Source organism: Copidosoma floridanum, unplaced genomic scaffold, assembly GCF_036245765.1.
Source record: "Copidosoma floridanum isolate Cflo_tuat_1 unplaced genomic scaffold, Cflo_Japanese_pri ptg000009l, whole genome shotgun sequence".
NCBI lineage: Eukaryota > Metazoa > Arthropoda > Insecta > Hymenoptera > Encyrtidae > Copidosoma > Copidosoma floridanum.
Genome location: NW_028321886.1, coordinates 5141727 through 5169304, shown reverse-complemented (window position 1 = coordinate 5169304; position 27578 = coordinate 5141727). Strand labels below are relative to the sequence as shown.

Here is a 27578-nt window from a genome sequence, read left to right as displayed (position 1 = left end):
CTCCATCCCTATACCCAACAAGCGTATTTTTATGCTTACTCGGGTGATATGGGACGAAGCGACAGATAGACCGCAATGTGATAAAAAAAAAGCCAATGAGCATCCGCAGCCTCGTCGCGGTGATGATGCTCGTTAATGACGCATCGAATAGTATACCGTATGGTTTGTAGATACAACAAAATCCGACATCAGTGAAAGCTCTGCTCAAAGGCTAGGACGCCTATAGGACCAACTCCCAAATAATAACCATACGCACGCAAGCGCACACCACTCGAGATCTGTCGTACTATAACTTACAAGAGTTATTTTTTTTTTTATTTTATTATTTTTTTTTTTTTGAAAAACGAACTTCTCCAGCCAATTCGTCGACGAAATTGTGAAGCAACATTTAGCAATATATATATATATATATATATATATACTACACGCCAACGGGGTATATTTACTATGTGTGTATATTATACATTACAACCTGTATGTGCGTACGACGTGTAGGGCAACAGCAATTAAATTAAAAGAATCTTACCAAGGGCAAAGTGAAAGCTCCGAAAGCTCGGCACAGGAGAGAGGAGGCGCGCGCGCGCTCTTGTGTCAAGTCAAGAGAGTTCGCGGTCTAGGCCGCAGTCGTCGCTGTTGCTGCCGCTCGCCAGCATGCAGCATTGCAGTGTAGTGTGTAGTGTTTTTTCTACCGAGTCAAGCTAACGTCCGCTGTCAAGCCGAAAGGTTGTAGGTGGTGTACACACAACATGTCCACACATACACCCATAGTTTGCCCATGCATAATACCCATCTATGTCTCTGTTGTATCCCTGTACATAATCATGCTGCTATATTGCTGCTTACCCCTCCAGCTATATATTTATACATTAAACTACCCAAAGAGTGAGTGAGAAAAAAGTAGAATTGATGGTGATCTCTCTCTTTCTTTCTTTCTGTATATACACGACTCTCTCTCTCTCTCTCTCTCTCATATATGTATTATATATACGTATATATGTACAAAGCGCCCGTAGCGCTTTTACACGGAGCGGGTGCGAGGAAGAGAGAGACGGAGCGCTCTGCTAGACACACCCAAGAGAGCCGGGGGACAGCACAGCAGCTCTCGCCGCTCTTCTCCTCGTTCTCTCGCATCTGCTCTTTGCTGCAGCCGCTGGATGATAGTACGTTCTCTTCTGCAAGCCCTGCTACTGCCATCACTATTATATCTCATATACTGGCTGTTGGCGATTTTCGTTGTGTCGCGCGCGCGTGTGTGCCTCCTGTGTGTACATACATCTGTGCATTTTGTGTTTATAACTTATAATCGTAGGTGTGTCCGATGTGCTAGATCATTACTTTTATTATTTACTTGCCAACTCCTCTTGTACCCGTGCACCTTACGTTACACTTACACGCTCATTAATAAACGGAGTCGGAGTCACACGCGCGCCGCTATATATACCTACCGTTCGGAGCTTCTGCTGCGGTGTAGGCATTACCTCTACCTAGGGGGTACAACATCTTCCGTGCAGTATATTCACCAGTATTCGTGTAGTTTTAAATATATATATATACACATATATATATATATATACATATGTATATACACGCGTGTGTGTCTGTGTGTGTGTGCCCGGGTGATGAGCATTGAGCAAGCACTCAAGCAGCCGAGTTCACCTCGACTATAATATATGTACTTACTTACAAAGTGCGTGGAGTTACCTATACACATGTATTAGGTTCTGTATACCTACTGCTGTTGTCGTGTGATGATGATTACACTTGCGACAACGATTATGGTGACGCACCCGCGGATGGAGCGTTATACTTGTTAGCACTCATCAACTTATCTGTAAGATATCTTACGTGCTAATAAGTATCATACGCGATGAATGTGTAGCTAGGGTGTTGATAAGGTACCTATATATATAGGTAGGTAGCTGGAGAAAAACGAAAGAGATTATATAGGCTCGGCTACGGCGTTAGGTCTATTGGAGTCGTCCAGGTGGTCCTTTCTCGATGTGCTTCCTGCTTCTCGTACTTATTTTTCTCGGCGATTATTTATACGGACGTGTGTTATCGAGAGTTGGTGTGTTGAAATAATACCAAATAACTTACTTGAGTTCATCTCCACGTCCACGGTTATTCCAAAGTGCCTGAGTTGTCGCGCGCGGCTCCTTAACCTATATTCGTTTGTCTCCTCCGGAATCGTATTTCATTTCTCTTTCTCTCTCGCACTCTTTGATGTGCTACTCGACTCTCTCGAGGTGTCACGCACGCATGCATCAGAGGTTCGAGGCACACACCACGTAATTTACTCACTTATTTCTTTCTCTCGCTCTCTCTGTTTTTCCTCTCTTATAATAGTATAAGTATACTCAGGTGTGCAATATAAACGCGGTGCGAGCTCATTTGATAGTTTTCCTTGGATTCCTCATTTTATGTAGACTCTCTTGCCTTTTTTTTTTCTTTTTTTTTTTTTTTTACTTTATCCGTGTGGGTGTGCTTGCTTTCTCGATGCCTGGGTGCATGTGTACACGTCCTCTCCTCCTTTTCCGTCTTACTGTCGCATCTCCCTTTCTTAACTTATCCTCTTTCTCTTATATATACTTATTCCCTCACATCCATGTTATACTTGGGTATACAAAATGTATAATACTGGCAGTCTACTGCTGTTAATGCTACTATATATATTTATATACTGCTACTGCTCTTCCTCTCGTGCACACGTGTGAGTAATTTTTGCATACACCTAAGCACGCACACGCGCAAGTGAGCGGTAAAATCAGTAGCAGACAGTAGATAGATTGCTTTGCAGATGTGATTTTCACTCATGTTGTTATATATATTATTATTACTTACTTACTTACTTACCAACACACTTGTTCATAACTATAAAGAGCAAACTTTTCTTCTGTGACAGGATGCACGAGTTGTTGTAGCAGCTAAACAGTCGACAGAGCAACCATCAGGGATACAATAAACACTATATACTTTTTACACAACAGCAGACGAGAGAGCTCCAAAATTGCCGAAGTGTATATATATATATATATATATATATACACACATTGGAAAGCTGTGGGGGGCCTGACTGGCGCATATAATATGTGCAACACTTGTCGCTGACATTTAGAGTGCGGCATTGTGCACTTGTTCAGTTTCTCTCTCTGTGTCATCGGCTTGGGCCTCTTCAAATCGGGACCAGTATATGGAAAAATCGGCAGCATAGTAGAGACGATCAACGGCGACTGTGGTTAATCCGGTTGAACGTGCCGCTGTCAAAGACCTTGGTGTTCCGGAGCGAGTGGCAAGGGGAAAAAGAGAAACGCGCTTCCTGGGGACAACGGAGAATTCGTGACCCTGGGAGTGCCGGCAGCACGAGGAGGCGGAGGAAGAGGAGGCGGCACGGGCCCGCGGGAAAGATGATAAAGCTGGTGATGGTGGTGTAGCTGCTCGTCGCGTGTGCCCGTCGTGGTCTGATCTCACGTGCCGTACAAATACGTACCCAGTGCTGACAGTGGCTGTGCTACTGCTGTTCGTTATTGTTGTCGTCGTTGTTATTGTTATAGTTGTTTTCGTTGTTGTTGTTGTTGTTGTTGTTGCTGCTGCTGCTGCTGCTGCTGCTGCTACTGTTGTTGTAATTGTCGGTGGCGCAACAAGCGTTGCCTTCGTTGCCGCTGCTGTTGTTGGTCTTACCGAGGATCGGGCGAGCCCGTCGCCGCCGTCGTCGTGGACTAGTCGTCGGTCTCCTCGCGAGTCGAGGGGGTGCAACGACCGGCCGCAACCATGGCGTGCTGCCTGTCGGAAGAGGCCAAGGAGCAAAAGCGCATCAACCAAGAAATCGAGCGCCAGCTCAGGAGGGACAAGCGCGATGCCAGGCGCGAGCTCAAACTCTTGCTGCTGGGTAAGTAATATGCTAATATTCACCAAGTACTTATGCCTATATACCGATCGTGGGTTTACCTTCGGCCTTTCGATCAGCTAAAACTTACACGAGATTATTGAGCGCGTCCCTGGGGGCGAGCCGGCGATTTGAAAGGCTAACAATTTTTACGTGCTATTTTCGGCGCTCTGTGTAAAAGTTTTACGTGGCTTCTGATTCGCCGTCGTAACAATTGATTACAAGCACGTTGCTTTTGGCGTGTTACGTTTCTTTCGACAGTACAATAAACGCTAAATCGTAGAAAAAAAAAAAAAAAAAAAGGTAAATATTACTTACGCGTACAGTACAATGTTTATCCTGACCCCATTCCTTGGCGTAGAATTTTGACTTTGGGAAAGTATAGTGTTGCTTACTTTTTGCGCCAGAAGGAACACAAACGTATGAGTGTACATATAATTTCAAGTATCTCCAATTATCCAAAGTGTGAACGAAATAACGTTACTTGAATATTTTTTTTAAATAGCTACATTTCCTTTTTTTGAACATTGAATCAAATTTGTTAATCACCTCATCTTATGATGCTGTACATTAATTTACCAACACGCAATTCATTATTATTTATGAATATAAAACATTCAAATTTCACTTAATTTGTTAGATTAGTCTAGTGAAAAATATATATATCATATGTACCCTATACATACAACTCATAAACAAGGAACAATTAGTTTTTTTTATTGTTACTAATACTCAATTGACATAATTAATAAGTACCATGGGAACTGACGATCTGGAATTTTTCGTGTATACTTGATCGTCTAAATTTCACAACAAACATCAAACCGCACTTTTAATGTTTTATCTTCATGATTACACAACCCAATCGCGCGTTGTTAATTTTAAAAGACGAATCTGTTTCTTTCCCAAGTTAACAAGTACATAAATATTATATACACTTGAAGCAGCGCGTATAAACGCTTCGGAGGTGGTGTGTATTATAAGCGCGTGTGGGAGGGCAAGCGGAGCAACTAAACTCGTAGAGAGAGTTTCGGCAACTTGCTCGCTATGCCCAGAAGAAGAGCGAATTATTTATTTGTATCGTATAGAGGTCGGGCAGCTCATTCGCAGCTGTTGTGCACCACATTTGAAAGATCGGGCTAAATTATTTTCGAATCTGTTTTACTCCTGCATCGCGTCTCATATGCCTCGATACATTTTAGTTTTATTTCGAGCTTTAATCCACGTACAAAATTACTAGCCTTTACGGATATATACTTTATCACCTGCGTGTTAATGGTGTTGATTTTAACCCCATCCCCTTTTGTCACGTTGTTTTCATTTCCGCACATTTGACAAGCCATCCTGAATTTTTTTTTAACCCGCGACGGTGCTAGATAAGCTTTTTTTCAGAGAAAAACCTCATCCAGATGAGTAAACCTTGAAAATATTTCTAGTTTACCAAACTCGTGGGCTTCATTCGAGCAGCTGTACCTCGCAGGTCAACTAAACTTTAGTATTACTATTATGACTTTGTTTTCCATCACATTTTTCCCGTTGATCATTGTTGTCGAGGTTGTTGTCCATTTAAAAAACCCAACTGTTCAATAGCCAGTCAAAGTATTGTGCCATTTGATATATCATTATCAAAGTACAGTTTTGCGATCTCAGTCATAGTATGTATGTATTTTTTTTTAATGCTCGAGTAAAGCAATAACTCGCAAGTGTAAATACGTAGTAGCGCGGTTGCCGGGGCTTCGCGTGCTCCTCAAACTTACCTGATAGCGCTCCCGTCCTACTTGATTAAACTCATTAAAGAGCCAGCAACGAAATTATATTAATATACAAATCATTTGAACATTCATGAACTCATAATTTCATTGGGCAATTCCATACTGAATAAAGTTTTTAATTAGTTGATAATGGCTGCTGCGGTTTAAAGGCATCAACATTTCGACATATCGAATTCGCTTGTACACATTATACTCGGTCTACTACTTTATCAAGTGATCCATCTGTATTATTTGAAACAGTACACCATATACAGAACGTCATTTTTTTATGTGTTAATGCACTACCTACTACGTTTTGTGCCAATGCACATGCCAATATGGGCGTAGTCGCTAAATTCATCCTCTGGCTTGAATTGAAATTCCAAAGCAATGTAAAATTTGATATTTTTAGAAGTGAAACATCCCACTTAAGTATATTAACTTTTGTAGTTATATCTTATCAGTGAAAACAATGAATCATGCAGTCCTAGAGCATTGAAACTGCGTACGTGTTTTTTTTTTTTTTTTTGCAAAATAAACGACAATAATCGAGCTCCGGCAAGGGCGAGCATGGGCATGTAGGTGTATTTAGAGTCCATACATGAACGTCCAAATAATCGTCGAGCGTCGCTTAGCTCAGCTACCTTTAAACGTACACTGCACATACACGTACACACGTTGGTCGACGGCAGTGAGCCACACGCGTGCCATGGGCAGATATATAGTCAGATCAGTTTTAAAAAATGAAAGCTATGAAGCCGCTGCACATACATGTCCTGGCTTCGGCTCGTTCTATCGGTCGAATGACCAGCTGCCCACGAATGCTCTGTGAAAGGAAGAGTATGGGCCAGGTGGAGAAGAAAAAAAATAAAATAAACAACACAGACAGGTATGATGAAAAAAGTAAGTAGTAGACGGAGGGTCATTGACATCAAAGAGAGAGAAAACAAACAAATCGTAGGGTTAATGGCACAGCCAAGCAAACCCTCGCCCGCGTCGCATGAAAAAAGGTTGTATTGTATATACGTAAGTACTATACATACACCTGCATTGGAATAAGTGGTGAAACCCAAAACCCATTCTCTCTGTTGTATAGGTGTACTTATAGATACTCGTGCAATAGGATTTTTTTGTTGCAGCAAGTTGATCGATAAAAAGAGAACATTTGCAAAAATTTAGTATCAAGTGTATACCTTGTTTGTGTTTTCTTAATGATGCTTTATTGCAAGGAGCAAATGATTGCAGTCATTTTTTCATTAAACAACGGTAATGTTATGACATTGCATTTTTGCAAAAATTTCCGACTAGTCACAGCAGAGTCACAGTACTCACAGTAATTTAATTTAATGGTTACATCTACCAGAACATCTGTGCTTTATGACAAACCTGTACATTGGTACGCGTCACATTTTACTTATTACATTGTTGAAATAGGCAATTAATTTACTTAATATATGTCAATGATGGGTTTGTGTTACATGTTAGTTGAAACTCAGTAATACATCTATATGTTTAATTTAATTTATGGTGATGTAATTAGCATGACCTAATTACATCATAATTTAAACATTTATTTCAAAGTTATTTTATTTGTCGAAAAAAGAGAAATAAAAAACGTAATCAAAATCTGTTTTACTATTACGAATAATCGGTCTCGACTTTTTCAATAAATAAATTATTTCACTTTATAATAATGTGTAATTTAATTTTATCTTGCAAAATTGAAATTTTAATTTCAAAATTTTTATCTGCATCAATCAGTTCGTTGATTAAATAAACGTGCATGAGTCTCATGCAGTACGCTTTTCCATCATACCGTTAAACTGTTTATTTCGAAATACCAAAACTAGTTAAAGTAGGTCATAACAACGTCTATTAGCTTTCAAAATCCTCCGGCTCTGACTCCCAATGGATATATTTTATAGGTATATCTCTTACATTGGAAAGATCAAAGTTTGGTATCAATTTGCTCAATCTAGTTTTTTTTCGCATTTGCACGTAGGCTAGTAAAAAAAGAATCCTGGTTTTTGAAAAAAAAGGTAAGATTCAGTTTGACAACTGTTTGAGAGAAACTCCAAATTGTCGAGAGTATTTATGACTATTTTTGAGCAGTTACAATCATTTCGATAATTTTTTAATTAATCAATTAAGTTTTGAAAAACTAGACATTTGACTGTAGAATTTCTAATTTATAGAAAAATTTATCTGTTGAGCAAATTGTAGGTGTTATAAATGTTTAAAAAATAATTATCGTTTGTTAACATTATCAAACATTCATTACTCCTGGGAATTGCAAAAACTTAAAATAGTTTATTTTTAAATGAAACCTGCAAATAGATAATATTTCTCAATGGCACAGAATTTTCGGATATTACAACTATGCTTTTAAATGTATAGACGTTTTGAAAAACTTCTGGAGCAGAACTTTCTATTTTTTTTTTTTTTTATCATCGAACTAACAGGTGATGTAATTCCTTTTTTTATGAATGATGGGTCCACCCACCAATCAAACGAGATATTAACAAAGTTACTCTGCATTACTTTGCTTTTGTTGTAAAAAATGAAATTTAAATAATCTCACAGTTTGTATTTTTCAATTAGTCATAACTTTAGACAAAAAAGAAGCAGCGAACTATTCTCATCAGTCGTTCAGTGGCAGTACATTTGAAACTTTAGAAAATCACCACAGGTGAATTAAATGATAAGCGAGATAAATTTAGCTGTGACGTGAAAAGATTCGTAGTATGTCGTATATTATCTCATATTTCTACGTAATTCTTTGTAAATGTTGACTGATAGCCTCAACAGCGAATTTATACATGAATCGAGACTGACGTACGCATTTCGGCTGATAATTGTTTAAAATAGCGTAAAAAATGGTCGTAGTATTATTTGCGTACGGGCCACTAACCTCAGAACTCAATGTTTATTGTTCTGACCATTGCTTCTATAGTCTATTTGTCGCACTTTTAAGCCTATATGAAATTGAAATTGTATCTCGAGTCAAGCAAAATCTTGTTTTGTTATTCTGAAAAAATATAGGTGATTTCTCAAGTACATGTAATGTGGTTTGTAGTATTTGAAAGCAAAACATCTCGAATGTTTTCTCATAGCTCCCTTTTTTATTCCCACTTTGGTGTAAAAATTAGCAATCCTGGGGGTAGTGGTACGGCAGGAATAGTTATATTACTGTAATGGTGGTGATAGTGGCTTCCAGCATCGATGAGCCCGATATTGTTTCCGCTCGAGGGCACAGTCGCTAATGGAGTCAAAGGAAGCGAGAGGAGTAGCGAGAAATGGATAGATCGAGGGATAAGTAGAGAGAAAGAGAGCCGACGTCGCCGAGTTGTCCGAGGCTCTGCGCAGGGGGTTACGCGAAACGAGGACGCCCGCGTCTTTTGTGTATATGTATATACGCTTGGGTTATAGGAGAACTGTAGCCTTTGCCACTTGAAAACGCTCTCGCGTACATTTGTGTCGGTGCATGCATAGATGAAGATAGCTGAGCATACTCCTGTTGTTTTGCACCGCTGCTTATTTGGAACACGTGAATCTGGCGAGAAAAAGGAAAGAAAAAATCTAATGCTCCCCAAATTTTCATTGATAAGATTAGCTTCAGTTTCTTGGCACTCCCGCGATGATTCGTAGGTCGTAAGGTGTTGATGGGATAATTAAATTTTCAGGCTTTTCGTAAAACCTGAGGGATGGATTTTAAGGAATACTGACACCTAATGCTATTACGGTTGAAATCAGTATGATTATTACTATTTTATTACGTATATCGATCTTATTCACGTTTTAACATGTTACATTAAATTATTTTTCTTATTTTATGTAATACAAATATAGATTGTAAGAAAAGTATATCCACAAAGTACAGTGTTATGGAGTACATTTTTCTTCTTAAAACTATATTATTAATCATGGATATTGAAAAAAATTTTAGAAGAAAAAATCGATTGATTTCGTTGGTTTAATTTAATTGTTATTAAACGGATCAAAGCATCTTATTGGATTAGTTAACTAACACAACGATGCCGTATGATTTTATTTTCATGTGTCGTGTAGTTCGTATATTTCCTTTTACTAACAGCTTCAAGTAATTATAAATTTAGTTATTTAGTAAATTTAATGTATACTTAAAAAGCTTTTTAAAAAAATTTTAGTTTGTGGATAAAGAAACGTTGTTAGTTGCAAAAAGCAGTATAATTTCTTGGTTTTTTTTTTTTTTTTAACGAAAAAAGGAACGAGAGAAGGAAAGAGACAGATGGTAATTGATAAGTCCCTGGTGACCATCATTCCTATTTTTATAATTAATAGGATGATTGCAAATATTCAGAAGGAATTTATTGCATTACTTTTTCCAGGAAATGTCTCGAGTGTTAATTTTAAAACTTTACATTACATCGTACATGGATGGCATAATTTTGTAAAATGATAATCATTACATTTAATTGTTTTTTTTTTTTATGTATGTTTAAACTATTCGCGTACGTACAGTTGTGTTAAAAGCAGTATTTAAATGATTGACAGCAGCTTATAATTTTAAAAGTTTTTAATTCATAGTCCAAGAGTTTCGGCAACCATTTACCAACATTTTTTGTACAATCGCTTCAACACCACGTTGAACTCACTCTATATTTTTTGTTTCACTAACCACTAACCATTTGATTCGCGCACGCGAGGGTATATAGAAAAAGTGACGTGCACAAAGAGTTTGCTTGTTAATAACCAGTCGTTACCTTCATAAATAAAAAAAAGACGATTTTTCAAGCTCTCAAGCTGCACAAACAATAGAAGGCAAATTTCCACTCGCGTAAGAGAGATACGTTCGAGCGAACGCGTCAACCGTACGCAAACTTGAATTTTTTCCCCTCTTTATCTTCCTCGCGACTGTACGCGTGATGCGGCAAAGTCATAGCACTTTAAACAAATGAGTATAAACTGTTAATCAAATACTCTTCACGGTATTATACACCGGTAATGTTTCGAAAATCGCGACCCAGCACCTGACGTTTGTTCCACACGACGACTCGTAACGCGAGCTCGCCCTCTCTTCCATACACGAGCTTTCCCGAATCAAAAGCTCTCGAGTTCTTGGAACAACAGTGTATTTGTTTTCCTCTCGCGTCAAAATTTTGTGGAAAAATTTCTTAGATGCGTATTTTCTTTTCTTTGAATCTCTGAATTGCTCATTCCTCATAGACACATGCTAAAAAATGGAAATTCCTAGCCATTGAGACTGTTTAAGTAAAAGTAGCGGGTGAATCTTTTACCTTCCGACTATCGAAGAGCTGATCTATCGCTACTTGAACTGTGTAAACACGAGTCAGTTAGATAAGCATTACAGCAACTCAAAGAAAAAAATTTTACGAGTAACTCGTACAACTCAGAGTTATTACTCTTTTTTTTTTTTCTTATCATTTTTCATAGGATATTTTTTTTCGCTTTTTCTCAAAAACTCCATTTAAGTATGATTACATCACCGTGATCAATTTGCGAGAGTACTCTTTCGTGATTAAAAATATTTTTGTAGGCACTCGGAAATTACGGAACTCCAAGGAATGAAAAAAAAAAGGTTCTAATGACTATTTGTTATTGCGTGTACCAGCAAACATATCTAGAAATCATGGATGGGGCCGACAGAGTTACCTATAAATACATCACACGTGCAAGTGTAAATATTTAAGTAGAACATGACTTGATTAGGTCAGACGCAAACGCATTTACTCGTACTAACTGCAGTTGAATAATAAGACTTGTACCAAATTCATCCAATAAAATGTGATAAAGTTTATGAGTTGAATTTAAATATCAGGCAATAATCGTCAAAAAATTGTGACAATCAATCACCACTTTTATTGTTTCCATTTCGTATTTGGTAATCACATCTGCTTGTAGAATTATTTTAACCCCTAAAGGTACTAAATGTTAACCCTCACGAAAAATAAGTTAATGAGGAATTTCGTGCAGATAAATTCATGAAAACTTAATTATTTTACTCAGGGCTTTGCTAAATCTATTCAATCGATCAAAATGTGTCATTTTTTGTGAAAAGCTCACTTGTAGCACGAGGTCAGAGGACGAAGTACGGAAAGAGCTGTTACTTATATGATGCGCGCACGTAGCAGTGCTGCTGCTGCAACAGTTTCCGAATAAGGACAAAAGTAGGGAGAAAGGGAGGGAGCAGAACTCTGTCAAGGAGCAGCAGAGCAGTAGTGCGAAGCTCCTGGCTGATACTCTATACGTACTCGTCGGCATCTATCGACCCATCTGATTCCATTTCTCCTTCGTACATTCTTCTTTCTCTCGTATGGAGAGCGAACTTGTTCTGCACCCTGTACAGCCGCGTATGGCACGAGAAGGAGCTGCGCCCCTTTTTTCTATCACGTTCAAATATACATACATGCACCCCCCCTCCCCACTTACTCCACTGCTTGTTTTATGTGCCCCTTTTACATGCATCATTTTTTTTTCCTTTTACAGTGACACATCGTTGGTTTTCTGTTCTCAATTTTTTCCTTCGTTCGTGTCACTGAGTCGCCTCCCTGATTTACCTTACGTTGACAGCTGGTTCCTTGTGCGATGTTGTACCCATCGGGAGACAAAAATATTCGGTCTAATACGAAGAGTATAGCATAATAGCCAAAGGGTGCGTGCAACACGGCGCGCTTCGAAAACTTAAAGCATTGATAAATATGAAAAAAAAAAATTTTATTTTGACCAATTTGACCCTGAATTTTCAGATAACCTGCTAGTTACATCAAATATGTGTTAAATTTAAAAAGTTTCGCATTCGGTCCAGTCTGTGAACAGCCATGGTGTAAGCGAACGTTTTATCGCACTATAGATTTGCACATTGGCATGCCGATCGGAAAATGTTTTTCTTTATTTATTCTTCTTTTTCTTCTTCTGTGTTGGTCGAGAGCACGAGAAAATGAATCCGCTTCGTCTTGGAAACGCATCCGCGCACATACACGCGTGAATCGATAGATGTTGCACAGGCGAACTCTCTTTTTCTTATACACTTGATGCTTTTCTTAGCTCTCGCGGTTTTCCGGTGAATCATCTTGTCGAGTGCCACCACCACCACCTATACACAGTAAGCCACTAAGGCGAGAGAAAATAAAATGAATGTGAATGAAAAAATACGCAGGAAAACAATATCAACAAGTTTTGTCGCAAATTAAAGGTAAATTAGGTATTGTATCCTGTAAATTTTTGTTTCACACTCTCATAAAAATAAAAAAAATAAAAAATAAATTTTAAAAAACCACTTGACCGCGTACATTTTTCATATTAATTTTTCCCGAAATTTTCACATTTTGTAAATTATTATTGCTGTTTTTCATCGCGAGCAAAATGTTTCTACAGGCTAGTATATGTACTATGCAACTTTAAAGTAATGTACGCATTCTCGAAAGTAACGAAAAAGAGGAGGAAAAAATAAAAAAATTACCGCTAAAGTAGGTGTGCATTAGTATATGGCGTGACAAATTCTTGCTTAATTGACAACTATATACTTATCATTATTATTATACATTATACTGTTACTTTGTAATTCTTTTAATAACAACAAATTATTTCCAATTACTTTACCTTCATCTAAATATCCAGAATTATAAATTTCCACTCATTTAGGTGTGCATTTATATTAAGTACCTACGCTACCTTTAATTTAAAAAGCTTTCGATAAAAAAATTGTAAACAATTTTTGATTACGTAACTGTATACATCTTTATGAACTAACAATAGTAAAAAAAGCTATTTTCAGCCTTCCTGTGTTAATTTATTCGACATCCCACTGTAAGATGATATATTGTACATTAGTGGTAATATATTTTTCGATAGAAATTTACAGTGCCAATTTTTACAATTAAAAGTAGAATTTTAATTATAATTAAAAAAAAATTACGTATCATACGAGCTCATTTAGTATACAAACACTCCTCAATTGAAAATGTTTCTAAACGATTCATGAGTTGGATAACAGAAATCTCATTACTGGACTCGAGTACGCTCTGCAGACATCAAAGTCCATTGATGTCTCAGTCAGCAATGCTACTTAAAAAAAAAAAAAAAAAAAAAATCCAGTTGAATGACTGCTGGTAAAACCTTGTCGATGAAAACTGTATCCCCAAAAACACGCACGAAGAAATGTGGAAGTAAATGAGGGGGGGGGGGGTAGAGTTGCTGCCAAAGCTCAAAAAAGGCGAGGACGGTAGCAAAAAAGTAAAAACGAAAGCTAGGAACTATAACGATTTTCATTCATGCTTTCATCGCTCGCCAACTCGAGACTGCATGTAACGCCCCTCCCCTCCCTCCTCGGTCTCTGTTTATCGCACACTCTTCCTTTCCGTCCCTGCCTCTCTTTCTCATATGCTTTTCACCTTACCGGTGTCGGCATCAGCTCGGTGGGTTCGAGTGTGAAATTGCTTTTAAATATACGGAATGCCGGTATGCGAGTGCACTTGTACAGCCCGCATACCTCGTGGGCTCTCTATCTCCTCCCTCTATTTTCCGTCTCGTATCCAATATTGAGTCGGATGTTGGGTCTGTGTATTGGAGCAAAATTAAAAAAAAAAATTTTCCCCAGCCATGACAGCCACTTATAACGTCAAAATTAATACATCGAAATTGTTCAAAAAATCTATCGCTAATGAGAAAGATGAGTTCTTTTCTCATTCAAATTTTTATTTATTTTTTTTTTTTTTAAGTTATTATTTTATGTTTGTATGAAGAGGGTTTGTTAAACAGCAGCAGAATTGCAGGCCCACTTTGTTCGTCTTTGTGTTGCAGGTACCGGTGAGTCCGGCAAATCGACGTTCATCAAACAGATGCGAATTATCCACGGCGCCGGTTACTCGGACGAGGATAAGAAGGGCTTCATAAAACTGGTCTACCAAAATATCTTCATGGCCATGCAGTCCATGATCCGAGCGATGGATCTCCTAAATATTTCGTACGCGGACTCGTCATGTATAGTAAGTTTCGGACTTTACCGCGAGCATACGTGAATTCAACAACATAGGCCTCGTTTGTTTGCTTATTTTTTTAAATTATTATTATTATTTTTTTTTTTAATCGTCAACTCGACGCAACGATGCGCAAAGCAATCGACAAGTGGATCAACGTTTCGCGTGGATTAAAAATTTCATGCGCCGCACCGGTAGATTGGCGTACAAATTGACGCCGCTTAATTGACGGGCGTTTAATTGGCGATAAAAAGTGCACGCCTCGACAAAACTGCAAGCTCTCGCCGATAAAACGATCGAGGCCTGTGTAGCTTGATAAAGCAAAGCTCCCCGTCGACAAAGTTGCTTTTTGCCGATGGCATTTTCTTTGTTACGCAACTCGTCATCGGCCAAATTATCCTTTCTCATTTTCTATTAGACGATAATTGTTTTTTTTTTTTTTTCCTCTTCCTCTCTCTCTCTCTCTCTTCTTGTCAATTAAGGAAAAAGCCGAACTCGTGAGGTCCATCGACTTCGAAACGGTCACGGCGTTCGAGGAGCCTTACGTGCAGGCGATAAAAGATCTTTGGGCGGACTCCGGAATACAGGAGTGCTACGATCGCAGACGAGAGTACCAGCTCACAGATTCTGCCAAATAGTAAGTTCATTGCACTACGAGTCGGACTAGAGTCGCCGATTTTATCATACATGTTTTTCTCTCTTCACGTGACAAATCAATTTCAATTGTATTAGGCAGTAAAAAAAATGTTTATGCATCTAAAATCCCGAAGGAGATCATGTTTATTTTCGGAGGCATCAAAAAATTTTTTTTGGAATCCAGCAAATGGTAGAGATGTTTACAAACCATTAATTTTACTTATTCAGCAGCTTCTTCGTTATCAAAGCGAATTGGAGCAATAGCGGAATCATCTCTTTTACCAAATCGTTTACACTACCTAGAATCCAATACATGTTTATTATTGATGCCTTGGTGCCCTAAGACTCCGGGGCCATTTCACACCATTATACACCTCATATATCTAGAATACGGATTTTCGAAATTGTTTTTTATTATTACATTTATAGCTTAGAAATCCCACAGACACGTGATTTATCTTACGATAATGGTTAAGAAAGCATGGGACTTGGAGAATCTAAATGTGTACCATTTTAAGTGCAGGAAAAAAAGAAAAAGAAAAAAAAATGTCATTAAAAGAAAAAAAAAAGGAAGGAGATGAAGAAGAGAGGGTTGTTGGCGGGGATATTAAGTAAATGATGTTACAGTTACCTGATGGAGATAGACCGGGTTGCGGCGCCAAACTACCTCCCGACAGAACAGGACATTCTGCGTGTAAGAGTGCCCACAACCGGTATAATCGAATATCCCTTTGACTTGGAAGAAATACGATTTAGGTACGTCGCAACGTGGCAGAGAAAACAATATTACGTGCTGGATTATGAGATGATGATGATGATGATGATGAGAATATTGGTGCACAATCTTCGCTCGGCACAACTCGCATGGGTCTCTCTTATACTGGGCTGATCTGTACATACATATATATCTCTGCCTGGCTGCCTCTCTTTCTCTATTTATCTCCATCCATTGTCCTTCTTCTCACCTTATACAATATATACTTACTGCTGCTGACTGATGTTTTCCACCGCATGTGCCCAGCGTCCTGCGCATGAGGGTCAACGACACGCGCACACACACACACAAACACGTACACATGGCATCACTCAAGCTACTTCAATTGTTTTTATCACTAATCAGCTATTAACAAAATTGTGTCTGTGCTGTTTTTAAGATGTAGCATTGCATTATTCTTTAATCATTGCTCCACAAGATTTTTAATTTATTGAAAAAAAGACAACTAGCTGCTACAGCGTCGACACAATTTTTGATTCATAGAGTGAGCTTTAAATTTTTAATATAGCAAACTTGATGAAAAATAATGTATTAACTTGTTCTGCACGATAAGTAGTAAGTTAAATCTAACTTGTTTGACACTAGTTGTTTTACAGGTTGCACGAAAACAGGGACAAAGAGGCCGACCTACTGGGCTGCTCTTTTTTTTTTTTTTTTTTTTTTTTTCAATTCAATGTGTTATAATTTAACTTCATTACTAACAAAATTCTTTTTTTTCCAAAATGCATGGCATATATAACCGCATGACGAGAGACAACGGCTTGGTTTGTGTTACAGTTATATTAGTGATATAGATCGCATCGAAAAACCCGAGTACCTTCCTAGTGAGCAAGATATTCTGCGAGCTCGAGTTCCTACAACCGGAATTTTAGAGTATCCGTTTGATCTGGACGGCATCATATTTAGGTACTCATTGCAAAATCTCGAAAAATCAGTACACATTTGATGCATACGTATTACTTCATCTTGAAACGTTTTGTTGATGAATTTTTTTTTTTTTTTTTTTTTTCGTTCCTGCGAGTTTTAAATAATTTGAAAATAATTGAACTAAAAAAAAAAATTTATTTTATTTATAAGTTATCCCAAAGTTATTTACAGTCACAAATAAAAATTACAAAAATTCACTCTCAAGCTAGTACCATTGATACAAAGTACACGATTTTGAAGATGGTGTTTAGAGCACTGTTGAAGTACATTTTCGATGGCGGTACAAAATGTTCTAAGGAACCAAGCCTTGTGAGACGTTATACCATATTTTCGTACTTTTCTTGCCTTGAATGTTTCCAAAGCATGTCTAATACTTATTGGTGTATGGATATTTTTTATTCATTCTTATTTTCATGTGTATTTGTGTTGGGGAAAAATTGTTATTAACGCATGCATATAAAATTTAATAACTCAATCAGATGCTTTTTTTTAACATTTGGCTTTTTGAATGTTTGATGGTTGTTTTTTTTTTTTTTTTTTTTTTTTTTTTTCTCGTCAATCGTGAGAAATTGAAAAGACACGTAATTTTTGTTACGTACAAATGAATAGTGTTTAAAATCAATAGTATCTTTGATCACTGAAATTTTACAGGATGGTAGATGTCGGTGGCCAGCGATCGGAGAGAAGAAAATGGATTCACTGTTTCGAGAACGTCACTTCCATTATATTTTTAGTAGCATTAAGTGAATACGATCAAATTCTGTTTGAGTCGGAAAACGAGGTGATTGTTTTATTACAAATTAATATTCTGCTTGAAGTTGAAAATCGCATTTTTCCGCAACTAAATGTGTTACCGTTTCAACATTACAGAATCGAATGGAAGAAAGTAAGGCATTGTTCAAGACGATCATAACATATCCCTGGTTTCAACACTCGTCGGTGATTCTGTTCTTGAATAAAAAAGATCTGTTGGAAGAAAAGATCATGTACTCACATCTAGTAGATTATTTTCCAGAGTATGATGGTAAGTCATTGATTATTTACATTGTATTACTTATTACCGAAATAATGTGTATCATCTTTAAGGGTCTATTACTATTCCGGGAATCGTGTAAACATAATTATTTTTCCCATGATTGTACCACAATATTTTTTTTTCTTTTTTTTTATATCATTAAAAATATTTCTCATGCCTTTATTTATTCGGACTTGCACCTCGTTCGGTTTTTATAGTAAAGAATCACCGTTGAGTTTAACATAATGGTATCGTGATAAAACAAAAATTTATCTCAAATTGAATGGCACATAGGACCCAAACAACAACACGAGCCAGCTCGGGAATTCATCTTAAAAGGCTATCTCGTATGTAATCCCGATCCCGATCGCACGTGCTACTCTCATTTTACCACCGCGACAGGTCTGGTAACAAAGTTTTAAGTAAAAATCAACTACTTTGGTCGGTAGCTTTTGCCTTTGAACTAGGCGCTGATCATGTATTTCGTGCTATTTTATCGTATAAGAGAATCAAAGTCGCTCGAAAAAAAAAAAACCACATTTCCAAGATAAACACCAAGTCCCCGAATTTACAAGCATCGACAAAAAAAAAAAAACGATTGGCAAAACGTCCATTAACGTAACATTATTAATTACAAGAGCGACTTTGCTTCGAACTGTATACATTGCACAAGTAGACGCTGTTGTTATGTACCGTCCTTCGTAGCCGCGCAACCTCAACAAAGACTTTGGATTATCAAAACGGTTTCCTGACTCATTGTGCGCTGCATAACAGACTCCACGCGCGCCATCCGCATTTGCCCGACCGACTTGGCACAATAACTACGTGACGTATTTATTTTTCTGTGAAACGAATAGATAGAAAAAAAATAAAATTGTAAATCCTGGAATTTATAACATTTCTTTGTGGGGAGGGGAAAAAAAAACCACAACGGCACAAGCGGAACCGGATGTAAGGGTACATCCCTCCAAAGGCCATCGCGAAAAATGCGATTAGACGAGCGCAGCAAGCCACACGTACATGCACAGAAAAACACACGCGGCCTCCACTTGGCGAATAATAGCTTTAGCGAGCCCCGAGCTCACTCTTCGTGAATTTCCCTACATGCACACCTGCTCGCACGCACTATTTTCCCTTCCGTCATCCCCCTCCTCCTCCTCCTCATCCCTAATGCGATAAGAGCGGCCTCGAAGACGAGCTATTGGATTTCGGGATTTCAAGCCGGTTACGAGTACAACACACACACGCGTACCCTTGACCATCGACCATGTTTTTCTGTACATGTGCAAGTTAGTAGGCATTATACGTATACACGTTGGCGCGAGCGCGCGCGGAAGTTTGTCGGACGTTTTGTTCGGAAAAGGGATGAGTGGGGACGTGTGTACAGGGTCCCGGGATCCTCGACACTGCACCAGCCTTGACCATAGGCACGCGTCAGCCTTGCCCTCGAACGATCGCCGAGCACTTTTAATCTAATTTCACGAGGCTCGGCTCCACGTGCTCGGCCCCGTCCGTTTGTACGAGGCACTTGGTGTACACGCGTTCGGCTAATCGCGCTTGATCCGCGGTAACATGTACGAGGAAAGAAGAGGAAAGGTTGGACGGAATCCAAGAGCTTCGAAATCGAAAATCGTGGCTCGCCGCATCTCGTTCGAGTACACGCAGGTTGGCATAACTGTGTACTCGATACCGCGGGAAAAAGGCTCGAAGAAGCTGCCGATGTTTTTTGTGGTTTCCCAAGGAGGTCTCTCCTCTCCCACGTCTGTTCGTAATAATCGCGCTCTCGTTAATCGCATTTTTAGCTTTGTCCACGCAAGAAGCTCTTTGGTAGTTTTTTGCAAGCTGTAGGCCGGGCCAATACTTCCTTTTTCGTCTACCCGTATCCTCGAAAAATTGGATCAGCCTCAATTAACCAACGCGTCTTACAACGTGCTCGATCACATTACACCTTGTACCAATTGTGTTCACGTCACACGAGTGTAGATTATTTTATCGTTGGTCAGTAAATGCCAAATAAACAAGTTATCTTTTGTACTAGAGTTGTGCTTGTAACATTGAGAAAAAAAAAGCTTTAAAAAAATCCATAAATCAAAAGTATCACGTAATTAATCACGATGAATCCATTATCACGTATTACGATCCCCAGTTTCGCATCCATCCAATCGAATCAACATTTAGAATATCATATGCGTAAATCGAAGCTAGAGACATGTACATTATCAAGCATAAGGAGAGAGAGAGGGGGGGGGCGTAGAGAATCCGACAGATAACGCTGTAAGCTTGCCATTTGTTCTTGTTGTTGCATTGTCAATTAGGTCCTCAAAGGGACCCATCCGCAGCAAGGGAGTTTATCCTCAGGATGTTCGTGGACCTCAATCCGGACAGTGAAAAGATTATCTATTCTCACTTTACGTGCGCCACAGGTAAGTGCGCTTCTCCGCTCCGAACAACGATCCTGCTCGGCTTTTGTGCACCTAACACACTTTGCTTTGTACAATGACCCATGTAACACTGCCTTACGCGTCTGCATGGGTGATGTGGATGTGCTTGCTTAATCAATGTTAGACACTATATATAATTTATGTTTGTGATTGATTTACCAAATGACAAAGTGTGTCGATGAAAGAGGGATCGGCTGGCTGTTCGAGGGAAGCAAGCAGAGGAGTAAAGGTCATTCTTTGATCGCAAACAAATGTAACATATATCATCGATCTAACGCTGAGTTTGTGTTTTCGTTTGCATGCCGCATACTGGGGACGTGGGGGCCACGTGTGTCCTTTTTCTCTGCACGATTACAGACACGGAAAACATCAAGCTCGTGTTTTGCGCCGTTAAGGACACGATTATGCAGAACGCACTCAAGGAATTCAATTTGGCTTGAATCGGCGCAACCATCGAGCTTGGGGCTGTATAACTGCGTTGTTCCTTCTCGATGCGCACTGTATGGAGTATTTAACAGCATGGCCCACCGGAGGAGTCGAGACTCTCTCCTAGTTTTGTTAATTTTTCAAGAATTTTATTTTATTTTTCAATTTTTTTTTTTTTTTTTTTTTTTTTCTATGCTTTTTCGATCAGTGTACGGCTTATGGGCGGGAATTCTGTTGGAATAATCGTAAGAAATTGAAAATTACGAGACGAGGTAACTGTGCTCCAAGAGCAATGTGCATGCGAAAAACATAATTTAACATATGTCTTGACGAATATATTGTTTTTTTTTTTTTTTTTTAATGATTTTTATCTTAAAAGCATGTACACTAGAGTTTTCACGTGGATGCTGTCAGGCCAGGCCTCGTCATCGTTCACTTTTTTTTTTTTTCATTCGCAAGTCTCGTTTACACTTTTATTATATACGCCATGTAACATATTGATTACGCAACTGATCACTATAACGATTTTATGGCTTTAATATGATTAAAATAATATTGTCACTATACTATTGTAACTGTTACTATTATGTTTACCCTTGATATACTGTCAAATAATATAACTTCGAGAGTATGTACATCGATTTTGTGTCGACTTTTTCTTTCTTGCGTAATTCAACCTTATTTTCGTTTTAAGATTTATCAATATTAAATTAGGAATACTTACAATTCAAAAAATCGAGTTAGTCGTCAAGTTGAAAGATACTAAACATTGTCGTATCGATTTTTAATACTACTAAAACTTTTCGTTGTCAAAAATTGAGCATATTATTACGTGTATATATATATATATATATGTGTTTGTCTTTTACGTTTACCTTCATTTTTTACTAACAAGCATGACTGGATCGAAATTTTTTTCCAATTTTACTTGCATTTTTTGCGCAAGCACGAAGGAAATGCTTCTTCACTTATCTTTAAACTTTACTTGCATAAGGGTAAGTGTTTCTTTAATTTTTACTCGACTTGAAGTTTGCATGGTCTAACAATTTCATCGATTCCTTCTGCATGGTTTAAAAATTTTAAGCTTCAAAGAATTAATGATATTCGAGCGGTTTTTGTGTGCTTAAAAAAAAAAAAAAAAAAAAAAATTCTTTCTGAATTAATTTAATAACTGAAAAGTATTAAACATTTCGCCTGTTTAAATAAATATTTAAAATTTATTTTAATATAACTTGTAATTTAATGATAAAACATTTTCTTTGAATAAAAATTCAAATACTTGTCGAATGTCATTGATGTGAAAAAAAAAAATGATAAATTAAAAAAAAAAAAAAAAAAAAAAAATCAATTTTCTGATTCACAGACACTGAGAACATTAGATTCGTATTCGCCGCAGTCAAGGACACAATACTACAGTCGAACCTGAAGGAATACAATTTGGTGTAAGTTGTCAGAGCCTGCTCTCCCCATCGTCTCTTTTCGCCCCGCATCGAACGCTGAGATGCAAAGTATTCACTGACAAACAATCGTACAAGAATAACACGTCAGCAGCAAAGCTAGCGAATTGTTCATTAAAGGGGACACATACGAACGGGGTAGGTTGTACGGGACCAGCGGAGAGCGCCCCGCTAAGCAGCAGCAGCAGCAGTTGATACCCCTATAGCGCAGAAGAAAATAAAAATAAGGAATTAAAAAAAAAAAAAATAAATAAATAATGCAAACCGTCAGTCGTCGACTCTCGATGCGAATAAAGTCGCGATTTCACACGCACAACAGTCTTATTTACAAAAATTCTGATGATTATTAATTTAACTACAACCGTCCGTCGCGCTGTTTTCTCTCTTTCTCATATTTCTGCGATCAACTAAACCATAAAAAATAAATAAAATAAAATAAAATAAAATAAAATATCTGTAACAATAAAATAAAATAAGGAGAAATATTGATAGATAGATAGAGAGAAATAGAGAGAGAGATAGAAAGACATTGACGCTAATTCGTGTATCACGTAACGTGTTTGTCTGTGTTAAAGTCGTATACGGACGGTATGATAATTATAATCAGGAGGAGCGACTATGACGAGTATATAATTATTTATAGACTGCGAGTACGTGCACAAGACGGGTGACTAGTCGAAGGCTCATTTTTTGTTGAAAATTTTTAAGGGCTCCGAAGTGTGAGAAATCGAGTGGTCGAAGGGGTGTGGATGACGAACAACAGCAACAGTTGACCGTTTGTGTAACAAAAAAGGACCAGTGAGTCGGCTGAACGAAGGATGTCGAGCCATTTGTAAAAGTAAAAGTTGTGCAGCGCGCTCACGTGGTCATTTTTGCAAACTCTTTTACGCGCCTAGTCGGTCCTTGCGATAACATTTGACGATGAAAAATGATAAAATTTTTAGGTAGTTGTAAAGTGAAGAAAGGAATTAAATGGATGAATTTGAATAATTAACGAAATGCCAATGGGGGCGAAGATGTAGTGAATCGGTGACCACTAGTTCAGAGAAAAAACACGGATGTGTAGGTTGATCCAAGACTCGAAATTGACGTCCTGTGTGCATAAACTCTGTTCGCAAAGTGGAGAATATTAATTTGTAACAGTAAAAACGGAACCGAAAGATAATTTTGAAAAAAAGGTTGAAAAGGAAAGATCTCTTTTAATGAATTTCTTTTAAAATGAAATAAATAAAAGAAACATAGAAAAAAACACGTCTTACATAATATAACCCCTCCGACGAACTAATGAACTGATTTACTTTCATACTTCACATGCGTCGAATTTGTTACCTTTTTATATAGCTTAGCTTAATTAATAAAGTTTGGCTGGTTGCAGAATGTTACTTGATTTCATATACATATATACGTACGTGTGTTAGTGTGAGCGTGTGTGTATATATAAAATTAATTATTAGACGAATAAGATACAAGAAATTTTATGTATATATACATATAAATATACGTGTATGTATATATATGTAAATTGTGAGTTAATATTTTTAAAAAATCAATCATTGATCAGATTGTATTTGTCCAATGTCTAGTAAAAGTACAACTAAGAACAGTGAGGAATATGAAAAAAATATCCTGATGAGGTAAAAATGCTACAAAGATGAATTTGGAATAAAATGTATAAACTTTAATTATTTTATTCGTTTTTTTCTTTCACTGAGTCGTCGAAAAAACAAAAAACAAAAAACAAAAAACAAAAAAAATAAACAAAACAAAAAAAAAAAAAAAAAAGAAAAAATTGATTCGTGGAACGTATGCAAGTGTAAGTGCAAGTATGAGAGATAATTAGAAAATGAGAATAAATAAGAGTCGGTACTAAAAGCTTTTTTAAATGTGTGAATAAGTTGAAAGACACAAGTGAGAGCCATTCTAGTGCCATTTGCTAGTATGGTATTCTTATTGCAGTCATTCGTTAGACATAAAGAACCAAAGTTATTTGTTTTTTTCTCTAATTGTGCCAGAAACGACTGAGAGTTCTTTCGGCACGTAACTTAAATTTTAAAAAACCATCGTATAAATATTGTTATATATTAATATATACAAAAGATACCTAGGATAGCGAGACTAAAATAAATAATCACGAGAAAATAATTCGGTAGGCCTTTGATTAAATATTTTGCAAAATTAAATTTTTTTTTTATTTACAAAAATGCATGTTGACAACTTGTATGTAATATGTCTATGAACTTGTAATATCGTACATCACATAATGAGAATTGGTTTTTCAAATACGATATACCATTGCAAAAATTATATAATGATTAAAATTTTAGAGAAATTTGAATCAACTAATCGTATTTTTTGTAAATATATTCTGATAAGAACAAAAATTCAAAATTAAATGCGATTTGTCTCCAATAAGCAATGGTCTAGTCTTTTTTCAAAATAGGTATTTGAAATTGCCTTATTCATATTATGTTGTCGGTAAAAAAATTTAACAGAAAGATAACGTTCCAATGAAATATGAAATGGTTTGATAGTTTTAAAAATCAAATTTTTTGTATGAATTTTGTTCCTTTAATCGTGAATTAACAGCCAAATTTATGGAACGTATTATATAAGTGAGCATATTTATATAAATTTTTAAATCAACATATGTGCAATTATTGCTAAATATTTAATAAAGGAAGCATCATGTGTGAAGTGCGATATTGGATTGAATTTTATTTTATTTTCCTTTTATATATAAATATGTGTTGAATTTTTGTTAAATTGATGTAGTCTTTATCATATTTTAAATTTTATTTCTTTTATTTGTATAATTTTATTCTATAGGCATGTATGTACATACGTACGTATGCATAATCAATAGATTTGTAGAGTTCACAATTTTAAAAATGAAAAAAATCCTAACTTAAATCGATGTAACTAAATAAATAAATATATGGAAATGCTATTATAATTTTATATACAGTCCTTTCAACGAGTTTTACAATCTTGAGACAAAAAATGGGACTTTCTTCTTGTTTTCGTTATAATTTTAGTACAGAGAAAAAACCCGTATTTGATCATCACGTACAAAGCATTTACATTTTTTTTTTCCTACGAAATAATCAATTGGCGCTCGCGCGTGCATGTGCGCGAGTTTGTCACGTATGTGCGTAAAAATTGCAAGTGATAAACAAACATACACGGATACGCAAATGTAACTGTTAAGCCTCGCCTCAAAGTGATGCGCGGTTCTATTGGATAAAAGAAAAAGAAAAAAAAAATAGTAATTAAATCTAAACGAAAGAACTATAAACATAATAATGATTAAGAACATAAAAAGAAAGCTTCTCTCGACGAACTTATTCACGTTTCCACTTTAACTCGATATGCTAAGACGTGCGAGCAAATTGTAAAAATAACTTAGAATAAAAGTATTTGATGACGGACTGAATGATTGAAAAGAGTGTGTACATAAATATGTTTGTATTTTTGAATGTAACAGAGAGTCCCTTGATTCTCGTAATGAATTTTATTGGCCAACCACTTGTATAACTCAAAATTGTATATTTTCATTAAAAACTTCAATGTGTAAATATTCATTTGCAATCGGGTAGTTTCAATATAATGTGGTAGAAAAAAAAAAAAAAAAATATATATATTTGAATGGAAGTTAAGGGACGTTCTAATACATACATACTTAAATACATGACTACGTACACCATAATCAGTGTGTGAATGAAGAACATGTAATGAACCACTCACTGCCTACGCTCGCTCCGAGCGTCATCGTCCTTTTCTCTTATCCCTTCTCGCGCTTGCAAATGTAATCAAAAGAGAGGAAAAAACAAAAAACAAAAAAAAAAACCAAGGACAGAAATGAACTTGCAGGATAACGAGTGAAAATTGCGCTGTAGATATATATACGAGTAAAAACAAATTGTGTACTAAGCAATTGGGAGAGAAGCGGTCGTAATTAGGGTGTAACGTGCGTATAATACAAGTGTATCAAAAGACGCATGAGTTTGAAGCCATCGAGACGATATAAAATGCAAATTGATGAACTCCATTGTGAAAATTAATATGTATAAGACTCGTAAAATGTAAGTACCGAAGCACCGTGCTTTTTTTCGTTCATAACAGACAAACACGACCGCGACGACTATGATTTTGATTAATATATACAGCTGTGAATTATGTGTAAAGTTAAAAGATAAGGTGTGATCGGGTCGAAAGATGAACGCTGCTGAATGTGCTTGAGACTGAAAAAGCGCTCAAATTGTGGTTTTAGGTAGTAAAATTTAAATAAAAAGAAAAAAAAATTTTTTAAGTACCATTTTCAATCCACAGTTGAGTACGCGTGAAGTTGAATTGAAACGAGTCGTAATAATAATAATAATAATAATAATAAAAATAATAATAATAATAACAATATACGGTGTTATAGAGACATGCTTGAAATCAGAAATAAAAATAAATAAATAACCGATGAGCTTGTTGCGCTGCGCAAAAAAAAAATTTGTAATTTTAGGACGATCACCGAGGAGAGGAGGAGGAGATCATGCATTTTTTACGTTTAGCGAAAGTGTAGTCTTTGAATTTTGCTACGCCAAGAACCAAGCTTTTCTTGATTCTACTATTTTTGTTGACTTCGTGGTTTAAAGGGCAGGTCATTTTTGGCCGGTCCTATCACGATATGGACTGTTCACGAGAGGACTCGCGTCATGCCAAATCTTTTGAGCTCAAGCATAATATTGAAAAAGATAAATCCGAAATGTGCGTTTCACTTGCATTTTGTGCGCGTTTTTTCGTTTATCTGGATTATCGCTTTGGTCGTCGCGACTTGCGGCGATTGTTCCTCCCGAGTTTCGAAGAGGCGCCTTCAGATTTTGTTCATCTTCCATATGATCGTGACCCGTTAAGGATCTTCGTCTGGGATTGAGTGATGCGAGTCATGACAAAATTGGTATACTCTGTCGGTGCGCGAGCACCAAATTTGTAACAATTTATTTTTATTCAGTGCCAGTAAAATGCGCTTTTAGTGTACTTTGAACTAAAAGGATGAATGCCATATTTTTGTATGTTATGTTGGTGTCGGAGGAATAAATCTGTAATACTGTCGCATGAAAAATGAAGAACTTCGTCTCTTATCGAGCGTGTGTGAAATGATTCGGACACCTTTTTGAAATGATTGTTTTTTTTTTTTTTTTTTTTTTTTTTTCCATTCATGTTGAAACTATTATAACTGTGTGCAATAATTTTCAGCGCAATTTTGAATCAGTGCGCGTGTCTGCTTATATACTTGTACTGATT

General features: G+C 36.9%; 1 protein-coding gene across 4 annotated transcripts; it reads left to right on the top strand.

Annotated features, from left to right (window-relative positions):
- The first annotated feature begins 1170 nt into the window (after positions 1 to 1170).
- On the top strand, positions 1171 to 22739 carry Galphaq (G protein alpha q subunit). Of its 4 annotated transcripts, none has more exons than XM_023390685.2 (9): positions 1171 to 1309; positions 2903 to 3886; positions 14434 to 14618; positions 15092 to 15246; positions 16798 to 16926; positions 17599 to 17728; positions 17818 to 17971; positions 20278 to 20385; positions 22193 to 22739. In XM_023390685.2, exons 2-9 carry the CDS (start codon positions 3769 to 3771, stop codon positions 22273 to 22275), a joined length of 1062 nt encoding a protein of 353 aa, XP_023246453.1. In that variant the 5' UTR covers positions 1171 to 1309; positions 2903 to 3768; the 3' UTR covers positions 22276 to 22739. The 4 variants fall into 4 exon arrangements, with proteins under 4 accessions (XP_023246453.1, XP_023246452.1, XP_023246450.1 ...); XM_023390684.2 differs by lacking the exon at positions 16798 to 16926 and adding an exon at positions 15873 to 16001; XM_023390682.2 differs by lacking the exons at positions 20278 to 20385; positions 22193 to 22739 and adding exons at positions 18257 to 18364; positions 20761 to 21464 and having other exon boundaries at positions 1173 to 1309.
- The last annotated feature ends 4839 nt before the right edge of the window (positions 22740 to 27578 follow it).